At 72.6% G+C, this 19,400-nt stretch overlaps 1 protein-coding gene across 2 annotated transcripts; it reads right to left on the minus strand.

Moving 5' to 3' along the window:
* Positions 1-242: 242 nt before the first annotated feature.
* MOB2 (MOB kinase activator 2) lies at positions 243-17,882 on the minus strand. Of its 2 annotated transcripts, none has more exons than XM_045821032.1 (5): positions 17,763-17,882; positions 3,743-3,903; positions 3,037-3,130; positions 1,635-1,759; positions 243-1,211 (listed from the first exon to the last, which is right to left on the minus strand). In XM_045821032.1, the coding sequence occupies exons 1-5, from the start codon at positions 17,777-17,779 to the stop codon at positions 901-903; spliced, it is 708 nt and encodes a 235-aa protein (XP_045676988.1). In that variant the 5' UTR covers positions 17,780-17,882; the 3' UTR covers positions 243-900. The 2 variants fall into 2 exon arrangements, with proteins under 2 accessions (XP_045676988.1, XP_045676987.1); XM_045821031.1 differs by lacking the exon at positions 17,763-17,882 and adding an exon at positions 7,778-7,904.
* Positions 17,883-19,400: the final 1,518 nt, after the last annotated feature.

Below are 19,400 nucleotides of genomic sequence, written 5' to 3' on the forward strand. Positions count from 1 at the left end.
CCTGCACGGCAGGCACAGCGCAGGGACAGTGGACCGGGCCCCCCACCCCGGCTTCCCGCGGCAGTCCTGCTGCAGGCAGGGTCAGTGGGCGTGGGTGGGCACCCACGAGAACGCCAGGCCCGCCCCAGGGTGTGAGCAGGGCCCCCGGAGGGGTGGGGGGACAAGGTGGGTGGGGGACAACAGTGACTGCCCGGCCGGGCCACCTCGACGCGGCCCCCAAGACGCCAAAGACACACAGGCGGTGACCTGAGAGAATCCTTTTATTCAACCCAACAGGCGAGCAGAGCGCGGGCCCCACCTCTGCCCACGGCGGCGTGTGCACACAGGAGGCGGCCCCGGCCCAGGCCCCGCCAGTCCAGAGCGCCCTCCTAGGCGGTGGGGGCAGGGGGAAGGGGGGCGTGGGCTCGGGGCCCCTGCAGGGCGCCACCAGCCTCTCTGCACCCCCTCGCCCAGCCTCCAAGGGCCAAGACCCAGGCATGGCCGGGCGGCGGAGGAACGGGAGGGTCTGACGTGACCCAGCCCTGACACGCGAAGACACCAGCGGGCCCGGGCCCAGCAGGAGCCAGACCCACGCGTGAGCGATTTCTCTCAGAACGCACGCAGGCAGAGCGCCCGGGGAGGCGGGGCCGGGCACAAGAAGACCAAAGAGAGGAGCCCGCAGGGGGAGCGGAGCGGCGGTCCGTGAACTGCGCTGAGCGAAGGCAGGGGTCCCAGGCGCTTCGGACAAGCGACGCCCGCCCGCCCGTCCGGCAGGGACGGCGTGTGGGGCCCACACCCAGGTGGCCCGGCCCGCGCCGCGTCGCCGCTTGGACCTCCCGCCAGGGCGCCCAGCAGGCGGGCGCGCGCGCGCAGGCGCACGGGCCGTCTCTGCACACATGCACGCCCGTCCGGCGGTGCGGCTCACCTCTCCTTCACGTGGTTCTGTGCCCCGGGGCCCCCGCCGCCGGCCCCATCCCCGCCGCCCCCGCCGCGGCCCGCGCCGCTGCACAGCGCCTCCGTGAGGTCGTCCATGACGGCGGTCTCTTTGGGGTCCAGCAGGTTGAACTCCCTGGCGAAGAGGATGAAGTGGACGTAGAGCGTGTTCAAGTGTCCGTGCAGCTCGAGGGCCAGGGTCTCCTTGAAGTGGGACGAGTAGATGTGCGCCAGCACGTGGAACAGGTGCCTGCAGATCCTCTTCACCAGGGACTCGAAGGAGCTGGGGAACTCTCGGCCTGTGGGGGCGGGGCCTCACTGCGAGCGTGCCGCCACCGCCCCGCCCCCTGCCGGTGCCCCCCCCCCGCCCCACAGGCGGACCCGCCCCCCGTCCTCGGTGAGCCGCCTGCCGGCAGGCAACAGCCCAGCACTCCCTGCACCGCTGCACCCTGGGGCCTGAGTCCCGGGGTCCCGTGGGCTTCCCTCTACGTGGCCTAGGCTGTGGGGGACCAAAGTCCCTCCCACCGGCCCAGCAAGGCCCCTGGAAGCCGGGGACGGCCTGGAGCCCCCGCCAGGCCCCGCCCACCCCCGCTGCACACGGCCACAGGGGCTGCTCAGGCACCCCATGCCCCCGGCAAGCCGGTGGGGCTGCTGTCCTAGGCTGTCCGTCAGGCCGGGTGGGGCCAGCCACCCCGCACCGCCAGGCGCCGCGCGAGACGTACCGTACTTCGTGGGGAACACGTCCTCGTCCGTCACCAGCTTCTGCACGGAGCTCATGACGAAGTCCACGTACTGGGGGGCCGTGCACTTGACCTTCTTCCCCCTCTCGTCATACCAGTAGTACTGTCTGTGGGAACCGAGGGGCCGTCATGGCGCCGCCCCCCGCACCGCCCCCACGGTCTGGGGGTGGGGGCTGCCGCGGTCGGGAGGTGGCACCATGGGGCTGGCCTCCCTGGTGGGCGTGTGGAGGCGCCCGCGCCTCTGCTCCCAGAGCCCCTGGGGACAGGCCCCGGGGACCTGCCACCGCTTAGGACGAGGGGTTGGCGTGCACGCACGGAGCAGCGTCCAGGACAGACGCGCCCTCTGAACTCGGGCAGGAACGCCCACAGGAGCCCCCGCCCCCCCCCCACGGCTGGGCTCTCGGCGGTCTGCTCGCCAGGGCCGCCCCCCCCACTGCCTACGAGGCCCTGCCCCAGGCGAACCCAAGGCCGGTCCCGGCCGCTCCGCAAGAAGGTGAATGAACCTTCTCCCTGCCTGCAGGGCTGTGGGGTCCCCGTGCCAGGCGGAGAGCCAGGCCTCCAGCAGGGAGGCCCCACGGGACAGGGCCCAGCACCCCAGGGGTCCTGGGCGCCTGCTCCCGTCCCGGGTGCTGGCTCGGGGTGCACGCACCTGGGCACAGGTCAGAATCTCAGAAGAACAAGTGTGGCTGCCAACCGGGACACGGGCGCCCGTGCCAGGAGGCCCGAGGACAGCTCCCAGGGGATGCTGGGGGCCGGTGCTGAGACGAGCACCGTGTTCCCTGTCACCCCCTCTGTGGGGCGCGCTCACACAGGGGCCACCAGAGAGGAGCTCCTGGGCCCCTGCTGGGCCCCCAAACCCCTGCCGGCAGGCGTCCAACACCCTGGCTTCTGCTTACAGAAGCTGGGACTCCCCTACCGTGCTGCACTCAGCAGGGGGCGGGCCCCCAGGAACGGCTGCTCGCTGAGGACCGCCACCCACCCAGGCAGCTCTGGCCTCGCCCCACCCACATGCACAGCAGGAGCCCGGGGGGCGGCCTTCACCGGAGGAACCGGTGGCCGGAGCAGGGAAGACCAGCAGCCTCCGGGGCTTGCGGTCTCAGGAAGCCTGTGGAGTCTCACGGAAAGGCCCCCATCCCCAGAACAGGGCCTGCTGGCCCGTGGCCGCGTCCTGGTGCCCCACGCCCGGGGGCCCACGCGGCCGTGTCCCTCCCCTGCTGGGCTCTGCTTCCTGCTCCCCCGCCCGGCCGCAGGCCCCAGGTGCCCAGTGTTGGGGACCTCGCTCGGGCCTGGGAGGGTGGGGTCTGAGGGAGAAGAGGGCGGCAGCAGGGCCAGGCCCCACAGCCCACCCGAGCCCCCGGGGCCCGCGGCAGCCGGCGGCACTCACGTGTTGCACACGGCCATGGTCTGGCAGGCCTCCGCGGTGCAGAACTCCGAGACGGTGCTGTACTGCAGGTTCACGTGGTGGAAGAACGTGGTGGCTGGGGAGCAGAGTGGGGCGGCGTGAGCACGGCCGCCGGGGGCCGGCCCGGCGGTCTGTGCTCGGGCCTAGGGCGGCTGGCACTTCCGACCAGTGACGGAGGCCCTGGCGTGGAATGGCAGCCTCAGGAGCAGCCTCTGGCCACCGTCAGACAGGCAGACGCAGGCCTGGCCAGAGCCCCACGCTGGGCGGGGGCCGGGGGCCAGTGAGCCTGAGCCCTCCCACGAGCCGGGGGACATCCCACCCCCACGACAGTCAGGGCCCCCGGACACAGACCAGCTGGACTGGGGGCACCGCCTGGGCACTGGCTGAAGAGAAGCAGCTCCACCCTCCGCCCGCCGAGCTCGCCGCCCGTCCCCATGGAACCCCACCTCCAGTGCCAGCGGCCCCTCCGGACACCAGACCGGGCAGGACGCCCACTGAGTCCCCTCCATGCGCCAGCTTCCAGCCGACCTGAGCGACGAGCCAGCTGGGGGATGACACCTGGGCCACAGGCCCTGCGGCAGCCCACCCTCCGCAGAACTCTGTGGGCCCCCAGGGACCCGGGGGCGGCACCGTCACGGCCTTGAGGCGAGTGGCCCGCCCGCCCTGCCCGGCCCGCGGCCCCACGCACTGTTGCTGGCCAGCCACTCGTTGAGGTCGATCTCCCGGGGCAGCGCCACCAGCTCCTTGAACTCGCAGTCGGTGATGCGGGACTTGGCGTGCTCCGGGTCCAGGTACGCCTTCTTCTCCTCCGCGGCCGGCTTCTTCCCGTTGGGCTTCGCCTTGGACTTCCTGCAGAAGGAGAGAGCCGTCACTGCGTGGAGTGAGTGCAGGCAGGGGCTCCGCGCCCGGCCCCCTGGACGAGCAGGGCCATCTCCGCTGGTGCCATGGGCACCGGGGGGTCTCCCGGAGGCGCCTTGGGAGACCCTGCCCTGCCAGCCACCGTCCTCCCGCTGCCAGGCAGAGGGGCACGCAAGGACGCCAGCCGCTGGCCTGCTGTCTCGGGGCCAAGCCTGGGACTCGGGGCTCCCCCCGACCTGGGACACCCAGGCCTGCAGCCAGCCTGGCCGGTGCCAGGGACCCAGCCCCTCAAGGCGGGGCGGGACCCCTGAGCAGCGGCCGGCAGGCGGGCGTCCTTACTGAGCACCTGCTGGGGGCTGACGCCCCCTCGCCCGCCAGGGGCCCCGTCGGCTCGGGCTCCACGACCCCCTCCCCGCACCCCGTCCTGCCTGCCCGCCCGCCCGCACCTCCCCAAGAGCGGGGTGCGGGTTTGCAGGGGCAGGTGGATGGGGGCCGGATGCCACAGAATTTGCAGAAGTGGCCCCTTCTCACTGAGGCCGTCCCCTGCTCAGGAGCCGAGACCCTCCCCACAGAAGGGCACTCTCATCCACTCCGGAGCAGCCTCGCGCAGCCACCTGCGTGGGGGCGACGACATTTCCCCGAAGCCCGTCCCCACGTGAAGAGTGGACCTGCCAGGCCTCCCTCCTGCCTCCTCCCACTCGGGGGACCGTGGTGCGTGGGGCTGAGGCGGGCCAGCGAGGCGGCCTGCCCCTTGAGCTGCCCAGGACACAGGCCACCGTGTCTGTCCCCTGCTGCGTGGGGAGGGCCGTGGGCCTACAACCCAGGGGGGCCCTGGTCGGGGAGCGGGCCCGGCCCCCCAGCGCACCCTCGGGGTCCTCAGACTCGGGGAGGAGCGGCCGCTGTGCCTGCCGCCACCCCCCCGCCCGGGGTGGGTGAGCTGTCTGTGGGGGGTGGGGGGGGTCTCTGCAGGTCCCCGGCCTGGCCCTCCTCTTGTCCCGCTCCGACAAGCCGCTGGGGCTTGCGTAAGAGAAGCAGGAGGAAGAATGTGCCCCGAGCGCCAGCAGACGTCCCCTTTCCCTTGCACAGCAGACCTTCTCCTTAAAAGGCGACGTGCGCCGGTCTCTGGGGACAGCACTGGGAGCGGCCGGGGCCCGGCGGGGCCGCGCATCCTGGGGACAGGGGGGCGGACCCGACCCCGACCCAGCAATCCTGACCTTGCCCGTGGAGGGGGGCCGGCGCAGCGCGGTCGCGCACGCAACACACAGTGGGCCCTTCCAGGGGCCCCAGGGTGGGCGAGGCCGCCCCCTGGGAACAAGTGCCCCTGGCCGGCACCGGGCTGAGTGCACCCCGGTATCTGCCAGCACGCTCCCTGACAGGGGTGGGTGGGTGGGCGGGCCAGGCCCCCCTGCTGCAGCCCTTCCCCGGCCCTGGGTCTCTGCTGCTGGGTGTCAGAGGGCGGCGGCGGCCCAAACGCCCTTGTGCCTGTGACCCTGGGCGGGAAGGACCAGCCGCCCACCCTCTGGTGCTCAGCACACACGTGGCCCCCGCCTCCAGGTCTGGAGCGGCCCACCGTCGTGAGGGTGGGGAGGGGCGAGGTGGGGGCCCCGGCTGGGACCCCCCTGCCCCCTCCCCCCTGTGCTGTCTCGGAGCCGGGTCACCGGGGGACTCACCGGCCCACTTGCCTCCCGTCCATAAGATCCTCCCGATACCACGCAGCTCGTCTCACCCGCAGGGCCCCGCAGCCACCCACCACGGCCCGACACAGACACGGGGCCCACGGGTGCTGGGCAAGAGCCCGAGGGAGGGAGCGGGGCCCGAGGGACACAACTGAGGGTGCTGGGGGCGCTGCTCTCGCGGCCACGGGACAGAGCCCGGCTCTCGGGGCCCAGCCACCCCGCAGCGGCCCCCACCCGCCCACGCAGCGCGCCTGAGGGCGGCCGGGCTGGAGGTGCACCCTGAGGGAGCCCTCTGAGTGCCCAGCGCCAACCCTGCCCCACAGCCCGGGGGAGCCCGTGGCCCCAGGCCCACCGGCAGGCCCGGCCCCACTGTCCAAGGGGCAACAAGTAATGAGCGGGTGCCGAAACCTGGGCGCACCTTCGAGGCACCGGCCGTGCTGGGCGAGCGGCTGGAGGTCCCTGGGAACAGGATGAGTGGCACCTGCCAGGGAGCAGGCAGGGCGCCACGCTCCCTCCCCTCTCCTGGGGTCCCGCTTGGCCTACTGTGTGCGTAAGGTCCTGTGTGCCCCTAACCCCCACCCCCCCCGGGTGCTGGGAGCGCTCGGGCCCTGCCAGCAGAGGGGCGAGGGCAGGTCCAGGAGGGGGGCCGCGGGAAGGGGAAGCACGGGGACCCTGCGAGCGGGGGGGGCCAGGCCAGAGGTGGCTGCGGACTGAGGGAGAGCTGTCAGGCATGGGGGTGGGGCCGGCGGGCAGGGGCAGCACAGCCCGAGTCCAGGCTCCTGGGAGCTCCTCCAGGACACAGGTCAGGACCGTGGGGTCAGCCCTGCCCCTGCCCCCCCCCCCCCCGGTGGCCAGGCCCAGACACACGGGGACTGCTGCCAGGGCCCTGCACCCCCCAGCACCGCACCGTCCCCAGGACTGGGGAACCGAGGGCTCACTGCCACCCTGATGCCCCAGTGCCTGATGCAGGGCCCTGGGGTGGGCCTGAAAGCGTCCTTCCGATGAGTGGGGGCTCCCGCAGGGCCCCCGTCAGTCCTCCCCAGCTGCGGCCGACCCGATGCCACGGGGGACACGCAGACCGTCTCTCTTGGCTGCAGCCGCCCAGCAGCCTCAGCCCTCGGCCCACAGGTCCCACGCCCACTCCTCACACCTGGCCGAGTCCCCCGTGGGGCCGGGGCCGCCACACACCACGGCGGGCGGGGGGCTGCCGCAGGGCTCAGCTCTGCCCACTGCGCACACGGGCGTGCATGGCCCACAGTGTGCACACACGCGGACCCCTGCGCCATCCCAGACGGCCACCGTTCCCGATCCGACTCGCCCCGTCCCCAGACCGCACGGCTGGCCTGAGAGGGCACCATGCTGGCGGGTGGGTGCCGGTGTCCCCCTGTGACTCAGCGGGGCCCTGGGGGGCACGCGGCTGACCTGCCGTGCACGAGAGCCCTGTGGAAGGGGCGGCGGGAGGCCCAGACACACACCGCCCCCCGCCAGACCCCTCACAAGCCTAGCTCGCTGACAGCGCAGGACAGAAGTGGGGGAACGGGAGACCCCCCTCATGTAAAGAGCTGCACCCGGAAGCGCACAGGGGGACCCCGACTGGGGCGCGCCGGTGACACCTCTCGGTGACGGCGGCACTGCCCCAGCCCCTCCAGGCCCCTCCCTGCTGGGCCCCGGCACCCACACAGGCACACTCCCCCAAACACCCGCCGGCGCAGCCGCTGCCACTCGGACACACAGGGCGCTGCGGGGCCGCGTCTGGGGCCTGGGAGGCCCAGCTGCGCTGGGCCAGAGGAGGCGGTGGTGGACGGAGCAGGGCAGGCTTCTCCGGTGAAGCCCCGGCAGCCCCTGGCCGCCCGTGGCCCCGCCAGGGCTCTGGACGAGGCAGCTCCCGGACCGGCGCCGGTCTCCCTGCGTGGTGGGGAAGGGCCCGTCCAGCAACCTTGGGCGGGGAGTGGGGGGGGGGTGCGGCAGGGCTGCTGTGGCCAGAAACACTGCCCAGTGGGTGGGCCGAGCCCCCCTCCCGGACGCAGCAGGACCCCTCCACGGCAGGGGCACACCCCCGCCCCCCAGCAACAGGAGCTGCGGGCGTTCAGGGGAGGCCTCCTGCCCAGACCCCCGCGGTCGTGCCCCTCCTCAGCCCGACCCCAGGGGCAGTAAGACAACCACCCCTCAGACCTCCCCCCCCAGTTCACCTGAGCACTTTGCCGACTGCCTGAAGCACCATTTTACAGCTGAGCCCAGCTTTGGGGGACTGGCTGAGCAGAGCTCGGTCTGCAGGGTGCCTGCTGTGCCCCCCCAGCATGCTGGGACAGTGCAGAGATGGAGAGGGAAGTGGGAGCCCCGGCTACACCGCCCCCCCACCCCACCCCGCCCTCCCAGGCGCCCCGCCCAGAGCACAGCGGCAGCCAATGAGGGCCGCGGGAAAGGAGGGCTCCGCTGGGCAGCTCACACAGCCGCCCCTTTCACAGGCCAGGCCCCAGGGGGACGAGGGTGTGTCCCAGTCGACTTTTCAAAGTGGCGCCTGGCGGGCGGGCGCTCTGCGGGGAGGGCAGAGCCCCAGGGAGGGACCTGTGGGGGGGGGGTGCTGAGTGGCACCTCGAGGCCCTTCTGGCACTGTGGGGAGCAGGCGGCAGCCCTGCCCAGCAGCTCCAGAGCCCACAGCACCCCTCGCCTGACCCCAGCCCCGAGAGACGAGACGCCAGGGGGCGCCCCCCCGGGGGGCGAGGCCCTCGGCATGCCCCCCTGCGGACGGCCTTGGAAAGACCAGGCCGGCAGGCTTCGGGGCACCCAGACCGGGCACTCCCAGGCCCTGCGGGGGCCAGCGGCACCTGCCGGTGGGTGCACACGACCTGGGTGGCCACGGCCTCCTTCAGGCGCCGCAGTGAGCGCAAACCTGCTCGCGGATCCAGAGAGAAGGGGAGACTCGACGAGCACAAGACCAGGGCTCCCCAGAAAGACCAGGAAGTTCCAAGGAGGACAGACAGCAGTTTCTAGAACCTAAGATTCCAACATCCAGAACAAAGTTTTCTAGGACAGACGTAGCAACAGGTTGAACAACGAAAAAGTCACAAAAACGTAACACGGGGTGTGTCAAACGCAGTTAAGCTGAGTTTGGGGGAAACTCACTATGTTCCCACCAGAGAAAAGGCTCACAGCACTCACCCCGCAGCTCCCCTCGACCACCAGGGAGACAGGAGGGCGTGGCGGGGCCGGGGGCCAGCGCCAGCAGGGGAAGGGAGGCCGTGGGGAACGCTCCGCACAGGGAACGGGCGGCCGGAGAGCCTCGGGGAGCCCCAGCCAGAGGGCCCCAAAGCGGAGACGCCACAGCCAACCCCGAGTGAGGGACTCGCCCACGGCCCCCGAGCCCCTGGGGGGCGGGGGATGGAAACGCACGGCGAAGCAGCTTCCTGCGCAAACACCAGCGACCAGCCCCCACACGTGCAGGAGTCGGACGCCCGAGGGCACGGCGAGAACCCTTCCCGCAAGGGCGGGCCCGGTGCGGCGCTCTCGAGGGGGAGACCACCCCCCACGGACACCGATGCGGCAGTGCCACGGACAGGCAGAGCAGGAAGACCGATCCCTCCCACGGCGGCCGAGGCCGTCTCTGCACCACCCGGTGGGCCCGGCCCACCAAAGCCCAGCCGCCAGGGTCACCACGGACACGGCCCCGCTCGGGCCTGCCCAGAGCACCCAGGCCCGGCCCGTCCTGAGCTGGAGCCGTTGCCCGCCCCCCACGGCCCCGTGGGCTCACGAGGGTGTGCGACAGGCAGGCACTGACGTCCGGACCCTGGACACTTCGCCGCGGCACCCCACCCCGGCCCCGCTGGTCCCCGCCCCACCCACCAGGGTGACACCACCCGTGGGTGACGCCATGTCCAGGGGTGAGGCTGGCCTGCAGAGCTGCCCCCAGCAACCCCGACCACCTTCCCGGTGGTCGCTGCCTCGCAGCCCCACCTGCCGTCGTGAAGGAGATGGCGGCTGAGCCCAGACAGAGAGGAAGTGCAGATGCAGTGGGGGCCGCCCGCTCACAGCCCCCGAGAGGGGCCTGCGCCCTCGGAGGGGAAGGAGGCCGACCGCTGCGCTGGCCCAGGCGCCAGGGTCCCGGGCAGAGAAGAGTGGGCAGGGGGCCGTCAGCTCCTGCTTCCGAGGGCCGGCACGCTCCGCCTCCTCCCACCCCGGACGGACAGCGGGCGGGCACCGGGCAGGGAGGAAGCCCCAGCACACCAGGGGCTCCCACATGCCCCTGACACCTTGCGCAGAGGAGGGGACACCACAGGCGGCACCAGCCCCGCGGACAGTCTCCAGGCGCCGTGTGCTGGGGGCGGGGGCGCGGTGCGGACTCAGGGGGGGCGTGCCCTTCCCGCCACGCACACCCGTCCGGCAGCCCTGCGCGACCGAGCCCAGGAAGCCGGGGAAGACCCTCTGGGCGGCAGGCGAGAGGACCTGCGGGGGTCAGGCTGGAGGTCGAGTGCCCGCTGCAGCCCAGCAGCCAGGGTGACCATGGAAACGCCAGGACACCGGCCAGCCGCCGGCCGCCCGGGGCGGAGGGCCAGGGCTTCAGTGCGGACCTCGAAGGCGGGCAAGTGCCCTCACAGGCACCACCAGAGCCGTCCTGTTTCAGGTCCAAGTCAGGCCAAACCCCGAACAATTGGAGTGGCTGTTGGAGCCTGCCTAGTCATCCCGCCTGGCCCCCGGCCACCACCCGACCACAGAGGGCAGGGGCATCTGGGCCACGTGGCTGCCACCTCTCCCAAGCCTCCCCTCCCGACCCCGCACTGGTGTCTGCCACACAAGCGCCTGCAGCCCCCGGCAGGGACGGGGTGGCCAGCGGCAGAGCCCCGGCGCCGGCGAGAGGCAGGCGAGAGGCGCAGGGGGGGGAGGCCCGGTGCTGGTGCCCACGGTCCCCTCTGGGAGGTCGAGGGGGCTCGTGGCTGGGGGCCGTCCATCACCGCCCCCCCCCCCCCGCCCTCACCAGCCCAGCAGGCACCGAGCCCAGGCAGCAGGGCCAGGCTGCCCGAGGAGAGGGCCATGCGGGTCCCGCTGGGCCACCCCGCCTGCCCGGCTGGCATGAACGCTCCGACTGCACGACTTCGCCCGCGCTCAGGCCACAGGAAGATGGTCCAGGGGAGTCTGGGGACGGGCAGGCGGCCTTGGCCACCCAGTGCCGCCCTCGCCCCGCGGGGGCGCTGGGGAGCGACGGCCGAGCAAGGCAGTGGGGACGGCCCCAGAGAGGCCAGGGCCCCGCGGGGCGCGGGCTGAGGACCCTCGGCCAGCCCCTCCGCAGGTCCCCGGGCCACGTCCAGGTCGGTCGGTCAGCTGCCCCCCAGGGGATGCCCCTCCAGGCCCCGCCCTGCTGCGTCCCCGGGGCTCGGCTCGCTCGGCCGGCTCCCGGGGCCTCGGCCTCCGCCCTCAGCCCGCATCTCCACGCTGCTAAGGCAGCCTCATCTCCGCACGGAAAGGCGGGCACGAAGGGAAAGGCGTGTACACGCCTGCGCAGCAGACGGGGCCCCTGACCAGCCGTGACGCAGGGGGCACCACTCCCCGGGCCCGCCCCCGCCCCCAAAACGCCTGGGAGCAGGCCTGTCGGGCGCGGAGGGGGCGCTGCTGGGGCGGGAGGCAAAGCGCGCACTGGCCTCGGCGGGCCGCGCCCGGCGAGGCTTCCCTTTGCGGTGACGTGCGCACGCGCGCCTGAGGCCCCCAGTCTGTCCCCAGGAAGCTGCCGCTCTCGTGGGCAGCGTGGAACGACCCACGTCTGGTCCACGTGGTCCAGAGCCGGTGCTCCCCGCCACAGCGGTTATCTGCCTGGCGGGGGGGGCCTTCCTGCAGGGCCGACAGCGCCCCCTGGTGGACACAGAGTCCGCTCCGCGGCACAGGACAGGGAGGCGGCTCGGCCAGGCGCCAGTGTCCGGGCAGGTCTCCCCGCTCCTGCGAGCCTGGGGGTGGGCCCCCACAGCCGGCCCCCCACGGCCGGCTGGGCCCACACCCACTTTCCGCACACACGCATCCCTCAGCCTCCGGGAGCCGTGCTGGGAGGTCCTGACGGCAGCGGCGGGGTGGGGGTGCTCGGACACACCCCGGAGGCCTTGCTGAGCAGGCCGAGGGGGCCAGGGTGGAGAGCAGGCCCACCGCCCCAGCTGCCCACCTCCCGGCCGCGACTGCCCGCCCGTGCAGCCGAGACTCGGGCCCCCAGCCCAGCGGGTCCCGGGCGGCCCTGGATTTGTGCGGTCAGATGCCCGAGGGGAGGGCGCCTGGGCCTCCAGGGGCAGCCGCGGCTCCGCGGGCCCTGGAGTGCCCGCTCCGGGCAGGCAAGGACGAGACGCCGCCTCTAGCCAGGGGGCCGGCGAGCGGCCGCGCAAGCCCACCCTGCCTGCTGCGCAGCGCCCAGGGCCTCGGGGCGGACGCCGCCTGCCGCACCGGGTCTCACTGCTAGGGGCTGCGTCGCCCCGCCCGCCCCTGGGGCAGCGCCTCACCGCCGAGGGGGGGGTGAGCGGCACGCTCCCTTAGCCGTGGCCCCGCGAGGCCAGACGCCGCGCCCAGGGGCAGCGCCCGGGGACGCCGGCCAGCGGTGGAGCACACTCCGGGTCTGCCCCCCCCCCCCCCCGCACAGCACCCCGAGGAGCGGCCCCGAGGAAGAGGAGCAGCTGCTGCCCCGGGGACCCAGGAGACCGGCTGGGTCCCCCGTCCCGCCCGCCCTCCGCCCTTCTCGGTCCGGGCGTCTGCGAGGCAGGGGCTCGCCCCCCACCCACGCCGAGTCACGCTCCGGCCTGGCGCACCCCACAGGCCTTGGGGGTGCCGTCCTCCAGCTGCCGAACCTCCGCCCACCCACTGTCAGGGGCCCTTCTCGGTCCCCTGGCGGCTCAGGGCCGTGCCCCCAGCTCCCACACACGGCGGCTCCCCCGGGGCCCGGCCGGCCTCTGCTCCGGCCTCCGGCTGGACTCTGCTCTGGCCAGGACGCCGCCCCCGTCCTTTTGGTCCCTGCGCGTGTCCCATGGGACTCAGAGGGTGCGCGGTCTGCGCCCTCGGGTGCACTGCTCTCCACGGCAGGTCAGGCCTGGGGCTCATCCTGCTTCGGGCTCCGCACGCAGGCGGGACCCCCAGGGCCCGTCCCTCTCCGCCTCACTCTGCCAGCACCACGGCCCCCTGGCCCACCTGTGCTGCCTCTGCAGGCGGCTGGGCAGTCTGTGCGCCCCTCTCCGGGGACCCCGCCGGGCCCCTGCCCGCATCAGGCCCCTGCCCGCATCAGGCCCCGGCATCCTGCGGCGCCGAGCCTGTGTCCAACGTGCGGTCTGCAGAGACCCCCGCTCCCCGAGAGGCCTCTCCCGGGTTCCGGCCGCGTCCGCTGGCAGCGAGTGCTCCTGCGCTGGAGCCCCACTCGTGTCCGTTTACTTTCGCCGCCTGGGCCCCCGGAGCCATGGCCAGGACACTGCCCGGACCACGTCAGGGAGTACGCGGCCCTCGGTCTCTGCCCCAGGCCGCGCCCCGCCCAGGCTCCCGGGCCAGCCCGTGGCTGTCAGCTCCTCCGAACCGCTCCCGGCAAGATGGTCCTCCCCGGCGTTCCTGGCCCCTCGGCCTCACTGGCCGGCCCCGAGGGCGGGCTCCATGCCGGCCCCCCCCATCCTTCCCATTGCTCCGAGCCTGCTTCCGCGCTGCTCTGAGGACTGTGTTTGCATGTAGTTCTCCGTGGAGAAGCGTGACGCCTCCAGCTCTGTGCTCTGCCTCCCACCGGCTCCGGGCTCTGCCATGGCCCCACGGGAGCGTGAGGGCTGCGGGTCCTGCGCCCTGGGAAGCACTTGGGCGTGCAGGCCTCTGGGCCGGGTGCTGGCCCCACCCCTCCCCCAGGAGCGCAGAGTCTGCGCCGTGGGTGTCGCCTGCCGCTGCTGCCATCAACGCTCACAGCTCCGGGGCAGGGCTCGCCCCGCAACCCGCACGCCGAGCTCTCCACCTCTGCCGCTCCTACGCAGGGAGCCGGCCTCCGAGTCCCTCCTTGGACAGATGGGCGGGGTGGGCAGGGCTAAAGGGGGAGGGAGATTGGGACGTTGTCCCAGGCACGGGGTCCGCAGGGCCCTTTAAGCAGGAGGATGGCACGGCCAGCTCTCTGGCAGTCTGTACAGGACCGAGTCCAACAGAAGGCCACATGCCCACCCCGGCCCCGCCCCTGGTGCCCGGGGCCCAGGCGGCCTGCAGGGGCCCAAGGAGGTCGGGGTCCCGGTGTGGCCATGCGGCCTGCAGCCAGCTCTGGACGTGACCCTGTGGCCACCACCACGCCACGCGAGCAGTGAGGACCCACGACCCAGCCCGGCCCCAGGCCTGGGCACGCAGGCCCCACAAACACCGCGTCAGGGGCACTTGGTCGTCTGTGCCGGGGACGGGAGGCCCGGACTCCCGGGAAAGCATAGACGGGGGGAAACCGCAGAGTGGCCCGGGGCCCGGGGGCGGGTGGCCGAGCCCGCGCCTCGCCCACCCTCTCTCCCACCGACAGGATAGGAGCGCAGCCGCGGGTGGCGAGCCCAGTGCCCCCCCACCCCCCAGGCCAGGTGACATGGGGACACACTGCTTTCTGGAATGGGACGAGCCCACGCCACCCACCCCTTCAGGGCCGAGTCCCCGCACCTATCCCGGCCGTGGGGTCCCAACGGCAGCGCCAAGCCCTGCGGGAAGCCACGGCTGCTCTGCAAAGACGGCCGCTGGGCCACAGTGCGGGGGGGCCCCCCCCCCCCGAGCTGTGCGGGACATCGCCAACGCCGGAGGCCGGAACGCCTTCTGCCAGCGTGGGGAAGCTCTGACCGACCCCTCGCCCCTCCTCACCTGCCGCTCTGATGACAGCAGGAGCAGCCGTGACAGGGCGTCCACAGCCCCAGGGAGGGGCGGGGGCTCCCGGGCTGCACCTGCCACCCCCGGCGGCGGGTCCACGCCGGAGGGCGGGCACGGCCCTGCAAACAGCACCCTGCGGGCCCCATGCAGGGCCAGCGGGAGGGCCCAGGTTTGCTCCCAGCGCTCAGAAGAGAGAAGGTGCATTTCCTCTGCGGCATCTCCAGACTTGGAAGCTTCTGGACGGCGCTTTCTGTGGGCGAGACTCAAACACCTCTTCCCTTGCCCGCTCAAGCGCCCACGGCTGCCGGTCCCGGCTAAGACGAACATCCTCCCCGACCACCGAACGTGGCTGCCGGGGGGTGGGGGGGGGGCCCACTCGGCCGCCACCCTCCCGGAGCCGGACGCGGCTCCCTCGGCCTCTCCGCTGGGGCTGGCTTCCTGCCCAGCAGCCGGCGGCCACCCTGTCATCAGCTGCCCAGGTGGAGACAGCCGGGCACTGACGAGCCGACCACACCACAAGTGGCGGCCCTCTGCAGAGAGACTCCCACACGCCCACTGCCGGGCCCAGGACACCCGGAGGGCCAGGCCCACGCCGGCCAAGCCAGCGCCAGCGCCGGCGACGCGGGCAGCAAGCCCCAGCGTGCTGCCGCAGGCCCGGCTTCCCAGCAGGCCCCTGCGGGACCGGCCCCCCTCGGAGGCAGCCGGGGGGGGGGGACGACGGGGCCGCCCCATTGCCCAGCAGAGCCGCCCGGCGACAAGAACCGTCCTGGCTCTGACCGCGGCCCCCGGAGAAGGGAGCGCTGCTGCCACTGCAGCCGAGCCCACACGCTGACCCCTGAAGTGAACGGAGGCAAAGAAACTATTTCTTAAAAAAAAAAAAAAAAGAAGAAGAAGAAGAATGCTATTTCGAACGCAGAAAGGTAACCACATTCCGAACTGCCCGGTTCCTGACGAGCAGTGCGCGTGAGCAAGAATCGCAGGAAACAGCAAGAAAACAGCTTCCTGAACTCCCCGGGCCGAAGCCCAGCCACAGGGTGACAGCCGGCCGGCCCCGGCCCCGGCCCCGAGCACTCACACGGGGCGCCCACGGGTGCGGGCTCCTCCCCGCGCGGCTGGCTGGCGGTCCTCGCCTGGGTGCAGGGCCGGGCTGGGCGAGAAGCGGCCTGGAGCGGGGGACATCCGGGGGGCTCTGCTGCCCACGCCCTCCGAGGCCGCGCCCAGGCCCCCCGCGCCTTCCTGCTCTCCAGGACGCCCTTGAGAGAGGCGGGGGGAGGCCCGGGACACCGGCCCTGGCGTCTGTGACCCCGCACCCAAGACGAGCCCCTGAAGGGGAGCACCTGACAGCAGACGTTACGTCGTCTTTATATATTTGGGGGGGGGGCTGTCATTGAAGAATCACTAAGGAACCGGGGACTTACGGTGTCCGACGCACAGTCCACTAAGTGTGGACCCACGCACTCGGAGATGACCACACCTCCGCCCAGACCCTCGCTGATGTCTCCCATGTCCGTGTGGGAGGGACGGTCCTTCCCGTCCCAAGGGCCCGAGGCAGCGGCAGCTCCGAGCCCCGGCCCTTCCAGAGTGGCTTCCCCCTGGGCCGGCACCTGAGCCAGCGCCCCTGCCCCTGGCTTACCCGGACGACGACCCCAGGCCAGTCCCTAGAGGCTCACTGGTGCTTGCAATGGTGACAGTCAGGTCCACTCAGCACAGACCCCAGTCGTTCAGGGGCCTGACCGCTGCTCCGTTTCCGGGCACCCGCGCACCTGCTCCGACGGGCAGAGGCGCGGACTCATCGCGCAGACGGAGCACCAGCAGCCGCCTCCTCGGCGCCCAGCTGAGCGGCCCGGCCGGCCCGCACGCAGCCCTGCGAACGCACCGCGCCGTGTGCGTGGCAGAGACAGGCCCCCGGGAGGCCGGGGGGCCCCCGACACAGTCCCTCCCGATAGCTGCAGAAGGTGAGTGTCCGCGAGTCAAAGCAAAGCAAACACAGCCGCGCGCGCTCCCAGGCCTGCCGCAGAACACCTCCGGTAGGGCCGCCACCCCACCGCGGCCACGCCAGACGCTGGTGAATGCCTCCTCTGTCTCCCGCGCTGTCTCCTCGGTTTCCCCGCCCCCGGCGGCACAAGTCCCACAACTTCCGTTCCGTAAAAGGCCTTCAGGGACGAGGTCTGCAGCCTGCAGCCTGCAGCCGGGAGGGACCCCCTGCAGCCGGGGGCGGGGGGGCTGGGACCGCAGTGCTGCCGCTCAGAGAAGCGTGGCTGGTCCCCGGCATCCCCGCCCCACGCTGCCGGAACGGACACCGGCCACATCCGGCGCTTCTCTCTGGCCTCTCCATTCATCCTCCAAGCCGCTGGTCCCCCACCCCTCCCCCTTCCCTAGACCCCGCACCACCTGCGGGCGGAGGTGGCTCTAACCTGTCCCCTCGGTTATCCCAGACGCTGCGGTGGGGAAACAAAGGCCCTCCCCTCCCCTCCCCGGACCTGGGCGTCCAGACTTGCCGGGCCACCAGCCCAAGGCCACGGCATCCGCCGCTCCCCGAGACCCCGGCCGCTGGACAAGGAAGGACCCGACCCCCCAGCGGCGCCACTGAAATCAGACCCGGGTTGGATGACAGTGCCTCGCCTTCTCGGTCCTCAACACCAAAACGGCTAAAAAAAAACCACCCCACACTCTACCGCGCAACTTTTTAAGGGCGACGTGACATTTTGCCTCGTCTCTCTCGTTTCCAGCTAAACACAAAAGCACACGGGAGGGAAGCCCAGCCCGCCGCGGCCGGCCCGCCGCTTCCTTCCTACCCCACCCCGCGGCCGGATCCGCCGGCCGCCGCGCCGCGCCGCGCCGCCGGGGCCTCGCCCACCGCGCCCTCCCCACCCCCAAACTCACCCCGCTCGCCCTGCCGCCGCGAGCCCGGGGCGCGGGTCGGGCTGGGCTGCCTCGCTGCGCTCCCCTCGTTCTCAAGGGACTGTCTCCTGCCGCTGCCAGGGTTCTTTCTTCCCGAAGCAGGTTCCCCCGCGGCGACCGGCGAGAGCGGCACCCCGTGCGACCTCTCCCGGCGCCCGACTCCCCGCGGCGAGGCGCGGCCGCCCTGGCCCGGCTCGGCGGCCGGGGCGCGGCGGGGCAGTGCGGGCGCCGGTCCCACGCCCCGGGTCCCCACAGCCCCGAGTCCCGCCGCCGCCGCCGCCCGCAACGGCCCCCGGCCCCGCGCCCCCAACTAGCGCTCCGCTCCCGGCCCCGCGGAGACGCCCCTCGCCGGCCCAGCCCGCGCCGCCCGCACCGGATGCCCTTGACCGGTGCCGCCCGCCGCGCGCCCCGCCGCCCCTCCCGCGGCCCCGGCCCCCCGCCCGGCCGCCGGGCCGACCGACTCACCCCATGAGCCAGTCCATGGCTGCGCGGGACCTGCCGCGCCCGCCGCCAGACACGCTCGGCCCTCAGCCCGCGGCGGCGGCGGAGGCCGGAAGTAAACACTCGCTCGCACACTCCCACACGCGCGTCGCGGGCGCTGCCGGAAGTGACGCCGGCGCGCCGCCTGCTGGGAAACGTAGTCCCGGCGGCGCCCTCGCCCCGCCCACCGCGCGCGGTGCCTGCGCTCGGCTGTCCCTGTCCTGGCTGGGTCCGACCTCGGAGCCCAGGCTGTCCCCCCTCCTCGGGCTACGCCCCGCCGCCCGGACCCCCCCGGACTGTTCCCTCACGCCTGGCTGGCCACTCGCGCCACCGGGGAACGGTCCCCCGACCCCTCCTTTCAGAGGAGGCCCTCCAGCCCTCCCCTCGCCTCCAGGTCCCCTCCCGCCACCTCGCTTTCTCTCCAGGCTCAGCCAGCCTCAGGCGTCGGTCAGGGCTCTCAGTCGCCAACAACAGGAAAGTGTAAGGTGAAAGGAATTTATTAGGGACGGATGTCGGTGGCTCCCAGCGTCGCCGGGAGAGTCGGGCAGATGGAGAACTGAGCCCGTGCGCTGATCCCGAGCCCTGGCGTCCAGCCACCCGCCTCAGAAGACACTAGCAAGGGAACCCTTTCGATCCTGGGTCCCTGCAGCGGCAGGGGGGCCAGAGACAAGGTGTGGCCAATGAGGTGCACCGCAGGTCGGCTGGGGAGGCCTCCCTCCCGAAAGAAACCTCCGGGGCCCGATGCCTTGGAGGCACCATGACGGTGGAAGGCACTAGGAACAAAAGACAGAGCTTGGGACGTGGGTGCCTCCAAAAGGCTGCCTCCCTGCAGAGTTGTAGCCAAGTGGGAAATGTAGACCCTTCTGCCGATGACAGCTGAGCCCTTCCTACCAGTAGTATGTGAGCCACGGAGCTCGGACAGTGAACTGGGCACAGCTGCCACCGCACCAATGCCCCCGATGCAAGGCGGGGGGCCTGCACTGGAGCAGGGCCGCGGCAGAGGCTGCACGCTTGCTGGAGGGGATTCTGGGCAGCCGGCCCACTGGGGAGTGAGAGGCCGGCAGCTTGTAGAGGGAGAGGCAGACGCTGCCTGCTCAGGAGGGGATTCCTAGGAAGGAAGTCAGGCCGCCAGGTTTCGCTGCTTGCTTGGCACTCACAAGCGCCATTCCTCCCCCGCCCACACATCCACCGTAGTGCAGCTGCCCTTTATATACTTGAAACTCCGCTACCCGCTCCCTAGCGGGCCCAGTGCAAGGGTCGCCAGCCACGGCCAGGATGCATGGAGACCTCCCCTGTCCCTCCATGTCTCCGTGGCCCCAAAGCTCCTGGAGGAAACTGCAAAGGCTCCCACCAGCAGCCGTGTGAGATACAAGAGTGAGGAAAGACCAAGGAAAGGAGAGAACCCAGGTTGTGTGATGTCTCGGGAAGGAAGGACAGCGGTGGATTCGGGCGGGTCTCCCTGGCTACGACTGGACGTGCCCCTCCTCCGCCACGTTCGCTCCGCCTTCAGCCAGCCCCGCCTCAGGGTGTTTCTCTCCCCAGCACCCGGCCCTAGACCAGGGTTCCAGCAGAGCCCCAGGGGCTGTGATCTCCCACAAGCAGTTACCAGGGCTCGCCAGTCCA

Source organism: Phyllostomus hastatus, unplaced genomic scaffold (assembly GCF_019186645.2).
Source record: "Phyllostomus hastatus isolate PE091 unplaced genomic scaffold, TTU_PhHast_1.1 phas_scaffold_443, whole genome shotgun sequence".
Classification (NCBI taxonomy): Eukaryota; Metazoa; Chordata; class Mammalia; order Chiroptera; family Phyllostomidae; genus Phyllostomus; species Phyllostomus hastatus.

What these genes read in the sequence shown, in the direction of transcription:
- MOB2 (XM_045821031.1), bottom strand. Translation starts at nt 7,887, where the DNA reads ATGCTGGGGGGGCACAGCAGGCACCCTGCAGACCGAGCTCTGCTCAGC. An exon ending in GCAGTCGGCAAAGTGCTCAG is followed by an intron (nt 3,904 to 7,777) that starts GTGAACTGGGGG and finishes CTCCTTCTGCAG; the next exon opens with GAAGTCCAAGGCGAAGCCCA. An exon ending in CGAGTGGCTGGCCAGCAACA is followed by an intron (nt 3,131 to 3,742) that starts GTGCGTGGGGCC and finishes TCTGCTCCCCAG; the next exon opens with CCACCACGTTCTTCCACCAC.